Source organism: Artemia sp. Qi Xiang Cuo, chromosome 2 (genome assembly GCF_049724085.1).
Source record: "Artemia sp. Qi Xiang Cuo chromosome 2, ASM4972408v1, whole genome shotgun sequence".
Lineage (NCBI taxonomy): Eukaryota > Metazoa > Arthropoda > Branchiopoda > Anostraca > Artemiidae > Artemia > Artemia sp. Qi Xiang Cuo.
In genome coordinates this window covers 90527437-90536872 of record NC_142795.1, presented here as the reverse complement: position 1 = coordinate 90536872, position 9436 = coordinate 90527437, and the positions used below count along the sequence as shown (strand labels likewise).

The 9436-nt window shown below is 34.5% G+C and overlaps 1 protein-coding gene across 1 annotated transcript in view; it reads right to left on the bottom strand.

Annotated features, from left to right (window-relative positions):
* Positions 1-546: 546 nt before the first annotated feature.
* Positions 547-9436, bottom strand: part of LOC148955786 (uncharacterized) — a 30359-nt gene continuing 21469 nt past the window's right edge. Inside the window, exons 2-3 of the mRNA XM_089107908.1 lie at positions 8258-8342; positions 547-629 (exon numbers count right to left, since the gene is read on the bottom strand). Of these exons, the coding sequence (XP_088964034.1) occupies positions 547-629; positions 8258-8342 (168 nt within the window). The remainder of the gene's footprint in view (positions 630-8257; positions 8343-9436) is intronic.

Below are 9436 nucleotides of genomic sequence, written 5' to 3'. Positions count from 1 at the left end.
GTCAGATAAATTTATTTTTTCAGCCTTTTCAAACAGGTAAACATCTAGTTGTTTTGACCCGCAGTCGAAAAAAGTTGCTAACCTGCATAAAAAAGTTGCAGTAGACTGTGTATGCATTAGAATTCACTATATGGCTCATTTGTATGACAAGACTGTATAAAGATGACAGGATCGAGACAACAGAGAGGTTTCTGATATAAAATATTACCTAATTAAAAAAAAAATTAATTTCTAACAGATAGATTAATGAATAAATTCAATAAAATGTATTAAAAAATAATTATTGTGGAATAACAATAAAAAATAATGATTAAGTATTGAATAAATGAAATTAAAGAGAATTTTTAATAAAATTTAAAATACTTAAATTTCATTTAAGCAACCTCAAGTGATTAATCTCATGAAAAAATTGGTTGAATTTGATGGACTTAGAAGATTAAAATTTATTTTTTAAAGTGGCGTTACCTCCCAACATCTTCACCGCACTATCTTTGCAGGTAGCTGATATTAAATAATCTCCAATATTTTGGTGTTTATTGATGGTAGTTAATTTGCTTTAAAACTATTGGATACTTTCATGCGAGCATTATTGTTCCACGAAAAAAGGGGATCACGGACCCCTGTTTGGCCTAAAAAAATAAAATAAACATAGATAAAGATGCATAAAAGAACAAAATGGACAAATCCAGAACTATATGTGGGAGGTGGTTCCGACTTCCTTTCACATAATTTAATTTCGTTTGAGGACTGAGCTACATACCTCCGAAATCATATCTTTGAAGGTAAAAAGACTCGTAATGAAATGCTGTCTGGTAAGTCTATTATGTCCACAGCCTGCCCTTGTCCTTACTTATTAAGGTTTATGTTCCCTCTGAAACTATTCGGTCTGCTCTTTTCCTGCCTTTCTTTGGGTTTAATTTTTCAACGACAATTTGCCTATTATTCCATAGCCGAGATGCAGCTTAATCCATTTTCTAAGTCACTTGTGTTAAATTTTGTTTTCATTTGTTGTTTTATTTCGAAAATCATCGAAGATTGGCTAAGAATCGTTGAAGAAAGGAGTATTTTAAATTTTCTAAACAACTTGAGGTCTGTCTCAAAGAAAAGTCAAAGTAATATCATAATTTAGTCTCAATGAATGGATAAAAATGAAATTAGCAATCTATTGGCACTTTTAATGTCTAATTGGCAGTTTTAATGCTATGTAATAGAAATCTCAGAACAAAAATATAAAAATAAGGCAGCATCATTCAGCTGAATTTAACTGAACGATGTTAAAACTATCTACGTCAATATTCTAATCATTAGCTTCTAAAATTCTAATCATGGTTTGCAGACTTATCTTCCTATTCTTCAAAATTCTTTTAATTCCCCCCTGACCAATCTTTTCGTTACCCAACGTCACCTTTTCATCTTCACTTATCTAACCTTAACTCGCAAAACTTCTAAAAGCTCATTTATTTTGCTCACATTCATCTAGGATGCTTAAATCATCAGCGTAATCTAAGTCCAGGAAACTTTTTCCTCCCCATTTGATTCCGCGGTCTCTCATTGCCTTTCCTGTGCTCCTTAAGACAAAATCTATCAAAATGATCCATATTAAGGGAGATAGAGTACAACTCTGCTTAACTCCTGGTTTAATACGAAACAATTTGCAATTTAACAATTTGACAGTTAAGGACTATGTTCCGTTGAAACCCAAGTTTTCGTGACAAGCCTATGGCTGTAGTTATATATGAGCTTATAGATGTAGTTATGTATAAGCCTATAGCTGTAATTTCAACCGAAAGGATAAGATTCTTGTACAATTGAATTCATTAGTTTCAGATCTATCTATTCAGTGAGTTAAAACTATGGTTTCACTTGGACTGTCAAACAGTTCGTGGTAACGAACTGTAAGTAAGGAGCGACCCGGCTCAATGGTAACCGAAACTCTAGAAAACGGGTTTTTGATGCCAATAGATATATCAAAAGAATCAGATTTCAATGCTGATTTCAAATATATAACTTTCATCAAGTTTAGTGCTACCCATCAAAAGTTACGTGCCTTAGAAAATTTGGCTGATTTTCGAAAAAAGGGGGGAAGCCCCTAAAAGTTACAGAACCCTAATGAAAATCCCACCATCAGATTCAGCGTATCCGAAAACCCTACTGTAGAGGTTTCAAGATCCTATCTACAAAAATGTGGAATTTTCTATTTTTTGCCAGAAGAAAGATCACGGATGCGTGTTTATTTGTTTGTTTGTTTGTTTTTTTTTGTTTGTTTTTTTTCCCAGGGGTGATCGTATTAACCCAGTAGTCCTAGAATATCGTGGGAGGACTCATTGGAACGGAAATTAAAAGTTCTAGTGCCCTTTTTAAGTGACCAAAAAAATGGAGGGCAACTAGGCCCCCTCCCACGCTTATTTTTTTACCAAAGTCACCCGATCAAAATTTTGAGATAGCCATTTTGTTCAGCATGGTCGAAAATATGATAAATATGTCTTTTGGGATGACTTAATCCCCCAAAGTACCCAGAGGGAGGGCTAAAAGATATGAACTTTACCCAATGTTAACATATAGTATTGGTTATTCGGAAGTATACAGAAGTTTTCAGGAGGTTTTTTTTCTGGTAGTGGGAGGGACGGGTGGCCCGGGGGTGATGTTGGCGGATCTATTCATGAAGGAAGTGTTCATGGGGGAAGGAAAATCGCCATGAAGGGGGCGCCGGACTTGCCAGCATTATTTATTGGTTATTGGGAAGTATACAACCATTTTCAGGAAGGATTTTTTCTGGAGGGGGGCTAGAGGAGGGAGTTACTCTGGAGAATATTTCCGTGGAGGATGTTTCTTTGGGGTAAGGGACATTTCTATGAAGGGGGCGCCGGATTTCCAAGCATTATTTAAAAAACGATCAGAAATTAAATAAAAAAAAACCAAGTTTTTTCAACTGAAATGTAAGAAGGAATATTAGAACTTAAAACGAACAGAAATTATAACGTATGTGAGGGGGTTCTCCTCCAAGTCAATACCTCGCTCTTTAAGCTACAGTTTTTTTTTAGTGCTTTCAAAAGAGCTATCTATTCTAATTAAACGGCTTTTGTGATTCAGGGGTTTGTGAATCAAATTTTTTTTAACTTTTAACGTAAAGAGCTTGGTATTGACTAAGGGCAGAACCCCCTCATATACGTAATAACATATACGTAATAAAAAAAAACAATAAAAAAACAAGCGATACGGCTCAATAGTAATCGAAACTTTTAAAAACGGAATTTTGATGTCAATAAATGTATCAAAAGAATGTGTTTATAATGCTGATTCTAAATATATAAATTTTATTAAGTTTAGTATTACTCATCAAAGGCAACAAGCCTGAGGAAATTTACTCGATTTTTTAAAGAGGGGGAAACATCCCCTACAAGTGGAAGAATTTTAATGAAAATCACAACGTCAGATTCAGCGTATCAGAAAACCCTATTACATAGGTTTCAAGCTCATATCTGCAAAAATCTGCAACTTTGAATTTTTGCCAGAAGAAAAATATACGAATATAGAAGTTAGTTACGTAAGTTAATTTGTAAAGACATTCATTTAGCAAAAGAAAAGTAAAATTTTTATGCAAATAAAAGCTGCATTAACTAAAAAACGATCAGAAATTAAATAAAAAAAACAAGTTTTTTAAACTGAAAGTAAGGAGCGACATTAAAACTTAAAACGAACAGAAATTATTCCGTACATGAAAGGGGCTGTCCCCTCCTCAACGCCTCGCTCTTTATTCCGTATATGAAAGGGGCTGTCCCCTCCTCAACGCCTCGCTCTTTACGCTAAAGTTTTTTATTGTTTTAAAAAAAAATTGTGAGACAGTCAAACTTTAGCGTAAAGAGCGAGGCGTTGAGGAGGGGACAGCCCCTTTCATATACGGAATAAAGAGCGAGGCGTTGAGGAGGGGACAGCCCCTTTCATGTACGGAATAATTTCTGTTCGTTTTAAGTTTTAATGTCGCTCCTTACTTTCAGTTTAAAAAACTTGTTTTTTTTATTTAATTTCTTAAAGAATGACCCGAACTTCCTTAAGAATAGGAAAAGCTTCTTATTTTCGAATATTCTTCTTGCTTTTTGAACAGATTTTCAGTCTAAAAAATGCAAAGTAAATTTCAAAACTAATATTTGGAAAGTGGATACAGCTGGATCTCAGCTATCGGATGATAGCAAAATTGTCGACTTGTGTTGAAACATCAAGCAAAAGATATTTTGCAAAAGGAACGTAAACCCCTAAAGTGCCTTTGTGTTGCTAACTTTTTTAGAACTTAAAGTTTTTTCCTGATTCCCACAAGCTCGAGCTGGGACTTTTTGAGAGATTGTTCTACCTTTTCAGGCAATTTTTCGAAGAAGTTAAAATTCGAATAAGGAATTTGCGATTTGGAAATGTAGTAATTACTACTATTAGTATTAGTTTTGTTGTATCGGTTAACGATCGTATTACCGATATTAGCTCCTCGTCAAAAAGTAACAATATATACGATGGATTGGGGGGGGGGGAACATACACAAGTACCATTTCGATATTTTATTCTGTTTTTCTTTTTTTTTCTTTCTTTTCTGTATTTTATTACGCTTTAATTTGAACAAAGTTCTTTTATCTGTTTGATAAAATCTTTAAAATGCTTTTCAAAGAATCTCACTGCTGTTTTAGATAACTTTTAAAAACAAATTTTACCACTAATTTAAACACTTTTAAAGATGAAATTTCCGTATTTCCTGAACTAACTATCAGACCAACTTAAGTATTATACCGGAATCTTGATATCATTAGATATATCAAAGAATTGACTTATTGCGCTGATTCTAAATATATAAGTTTCATTAAGTTTAGTCTTATCTATCAAAAGCTACGAGCCTGAGAATATTTTCCTGACTGCTAACTGAATAGCAATGATTCTAAGGTCAAACACAAGGGTTTTGGCCTGTTATTTGTTTAGAGGGGTCTATTTAAGGTAGATGTATAGCCAGTCTATGATATAAAAAATGAAGAATTCGATGCATTACTTCACGTTTCAATGAGAAGATTTGGACTTTTTCTTTGGCAAAGCCACTGATTCACACTTCTTTTTTTTCATTTTATAACCACATTTTGAAAATCATTACAATAGACTGTGTACTTTGTAAGGAAGACATGGTTAGGCGAAATTTCACTAACCTCTGACATAGTGCACGTTCGGATCTTCGACTTTAAGTGCCTATAATTTGGCTTTTCTCTCCACTGGCCACAGTCTCGTTTGTTGTTTTTTTTTTTTTTTCATTGAGATTTTTCTCTTTGTTGGTTTTTGTCATGGCTGGCCAGTTCGGCTTAAGATCTTTCATTTATAATTTGGCTACACTCACCTTCAAATGTTTTACTCTTCATAGTACTAGCTACCTTTGAACTCTAGTTGACTTTTGTGACTCCTGTCAATGAGCAGAGTCACCGCCTAGTAATTTAAGGGTGTTGGGAATTTTACTTATAGATTTTAGAATTTTCGATAAAGATGGCATTAGGGTGTTTAAAGTTCAATTCGGACAATTTTGTGAACATAAACAAAGCTCATTATGATAACAAGCTACACTAAAGCAGAAAAAATGGTTGAAAAGGTGACGGAAAAATAAAGAAGAGATGACAGCAATAATAATGAAAAAGAAGAAAAAAAGAACAAAAATAGGAAGCACTAAAAAATATAGAAAAAAACACAAATTAATTGATAAAAAAAAACAAAGTAGAAGTCGTTATGTCAGAAAAAAGAATTTCTCTGGAACCCTTAACATTACCAAATTCCTAAAAAGTAATTTTAATTGCGATTTTTAAGTTTTGGTTCACTTTCATCTTATCAAACGGAATCTGGAAACGAACTCTAAACTGACGGGTCTATTTGTCCGATCACATGCCTTGCTATGTTCCGGTGCTTAGGCGTAAAAACTGAGGCAAATTTTCTCAGGCTCGTAGTTTCAATAGGTAGCATTAAATTTAATAAATTTTATATATTTAGAATCAGCATAAAAATACAATCCTTTTGAGGCATCTATTGTTATCAAAATTAGAGTTTAGGCTACTATTGGGCCGAGTCGCTCCTTAATTACAGTTTGTTATCATGAACTGTTTGACTAGCAGTATTACTAGTCGAATACTCCTGATAAAATAAGTTAGAAGTAAAAATAGTCATAAAAAATCTAGTGCGAGACTATGCGAACACTCTTATTGATAATCTCTTCTTTAACCAACCTTTAAATTACTGAATTTTCTAAGAAGTGAATTGGTGTTGTCAGTGGCACGATCATATCTGCCTATCAATCTTATAGCCTTATACTGAAGAACTTAAACTCGCTTAAAACTACAACTAAGATTACTCGCTCAAATCAAGCAGCCATAATTTATCTTTATGCCATGCCACTAAATTCTTTAGTGGCATATAACATGCCACTAAAGAATAATACAATAAAAGTAGGGTTTTGAAAGGTAGAAAGTGTTGAAAGCGGTTAAGAACTCCTGGGATCTCGCAAACTTGCATGCTATGATGTCACTCTGTGTTGTTGTGTTCTCTAACTGAAATTTCAATCCAGAATGATTACCTGATTTCTCAACCTGTTTGAGTGGTAGGTCATTGGACAGAACACCACCAGGAAGAATGAGAGTAGGATCAATCCTCGCAAACATCATAAAATTGGTTTTTGATATATCGAGCCTGACAAAGCTGCTAAGAATTTTTTTTTGGAATGCTGACCAATGGTCTGCCTTGCACAGATACCGCTCTCCTGATTTTCGGCCAGGTTGGGGTTGGTTGCATGGTTGGAAGTTTTTATTGCGTTTTTCTATATTTATTAGAAATAATAAAGTTTTGTTGTCTAACTTGTATTATAAAAAAAAATCAAAATGGTAAAAAAAAATAGTTTGAAAAACCTTTATCAACACTGATTTGTTCCCAAATATTTTTTTACTGATAGACCTATTATATCTTTGGATCTTCGTTTCATTTTATAGTTTCAAAAAAATACATTATCTTAGATCCTTAATCTAGGAGCTGCACTCACAATACGGACTCAATTTAGGTTCATCTGAAAATTATGCTTGGCAGTCTCACAATTGTCTTACTAACAAAGAAGCAAACTCTTGACGTTTAGACCTTGTCAGAACTACAGTATGAACTGCGGTTGATTTTATAGTAGTCAACTCAACTAAGGTAATACCCCTAGTATCTAACAGTACCTAGTCTTGGAAAAACTTAGCCTTTTTAAATACAACTATTCTCCTTCATAACCCTTGTCTATCATTAAATTTGTCTGTAACTAGCATGCTTTATTCCAACTTTAGAATTCTTGCGGCCAAAATTGGGCAGTATTTTCTATCATTAGGCTCAAGCTAAAAAATTTTCATATATTATTTAAAATTTCGGACTTATATATGAGTGCATTTAAAATAATTAGCATTATCCTATGGCTAAAATACTCAAACTAATAACATATGAAAGATCTTAAGCCGAACTGGCCAGCCATAACAAAGAAAAAACAAAGAGAGATTTGGTGTTCTCGTCAAAGCAACACTATTAGCTTCCGTGACCTATGTGGATAGTTTATTAATATTGGTGGTGGTCTTTATTTGGGTACTTGTGCACTAAATGGTACACACGAAAGAAGTCAAGTTTGGTTAATGCTAATGAGAAAAAAATAGGATGAATATATAATAGTTTAAAAACAAATTAGGGCTTAATATTTGCACATTAGAGGGGGTGGGGTAAAGCATAGCATATATTAAATACGTAACCTAACCTAGGTACCTCCCCCCCCCTAAACCCCAGAAACAACAGTTTAAATATTGTAAACGCAATGAAAACCGCGCTTTACATTCCATTTCTCTATTGCAATACCCGTTAGCGGGTTTCGTGTCTGGTTTCCTTGATAGTCTATAGCGGTGTATACCAATTAGTGCACAAGTACCTTTATTTGTTCTTAGTTTATTTTAGTTTTTATCTTTGTTTCGTCTGCGCTGAAGACGCCTCGTTTTGATACAGGTGATATATGTGCGCTTTTTTGGTTTTTTATCTTTCTCTCTACTGGCCGTAGCCTCGTTTGTTTGTTCTTCATTGAGTTTTCTCGCTTTGTTGATCTTCAACTAATAACATGCTTATTAAGAAAATTTAGACAAATCCAAGCGTTAAAAAATCAACTCAAGGTAGATGGTATAGATGGCGGTTTTTTTCGTTATTTGACTGTTGAAATGGCAATCAGGCATCCAAACTGGTAATCTTAACCTACCGTAGTTCAGGGTTCGAACGCACTCATAGTCTATGTCAAGTGTCAGTATTCTAATCTTATTGGAACTTTTACGAGCCCCTTTTTCCTAAAAAATAAAATAAATATAGAATGTTTCATGGATAGAACTTATATTGACAGTGTTATCTTTAACTATCTGTTTTACTGTATTGTAAAAAAAAAGATAAAAAAAGAGGCAGCTCGCACTATGTGAACGGTTACTAGGAAAGCTTGTGTTTACAAAGCATAAGGGCTCTAGGTACACGATGGTCCTTCAGGAATGAATCCAAAGCCCAAATAGGGATTCAGATAGTTGTTGACTAATTGTTTTCCCTATAGCCATTGAGAAAAGTAGTCAAGTTTTGGGGGAAATCGAAACCGGTTAAAACACGGTATGTGTATGCTGGTTGTCAAAAGGGCGAATTGGCAATATCTAAGGGAAGGCTGAGGGTATTTAGTTGAAACTTTCAGGGTATATGAAGAGTGATCAGAGAGCGACTGCCTCCCCCCTCACCCGTGTCATTGTAGATGCCTCCTCAATACGAAGCAAAATTTTGCAAAAGCCATTTTTTTCAAAATAGTCAAAGGTCAAATAACTATGCTTCCAGGGATGCCATGTCCCCCTGCTCTAAAGGGAAGGATTATGAATTATGCAATATGCCAATTGTTTACATGCAGGATTTATCATTGCGCAAAGGGTGAATGCTTGATCCCGAATGTGTCTGAAAAGACTAAGGGTATTAAGGTAAAAATTTGACAAACATAGATTGATATCTTGGACTAAATCAAAAGACACTATGGATATCCAGGTTATCAAAAAGGAGTATCTGCTATCTCTTAGGAACAGCTAAGGGTATTAACTTGAAACTTTCAGGGCTACTACAACCGCTGCTGTCACTGGAACTACGATTACTTTCGACTCCGACTAAGATTACTTGCGACTGCGACTACTCGTGGCTGATGCTGTAATTACTTGTGACTACGAGTACTTCTACTTTTAACTACTTTCAGGAAACATTGAGGGGATATTGAACAAAATTAAAACACAGTATGTGCATCCTGGTTTTCAAAAGGACGTATCAGAGATATTTCAGTGATAGGTTAGGTAATTAAGTTAAAACTTTCTGGGCATGTTTAGCGGGGGTGTCGGAAAGTGATTGGTGGACTACCAGCCCCCTTGCC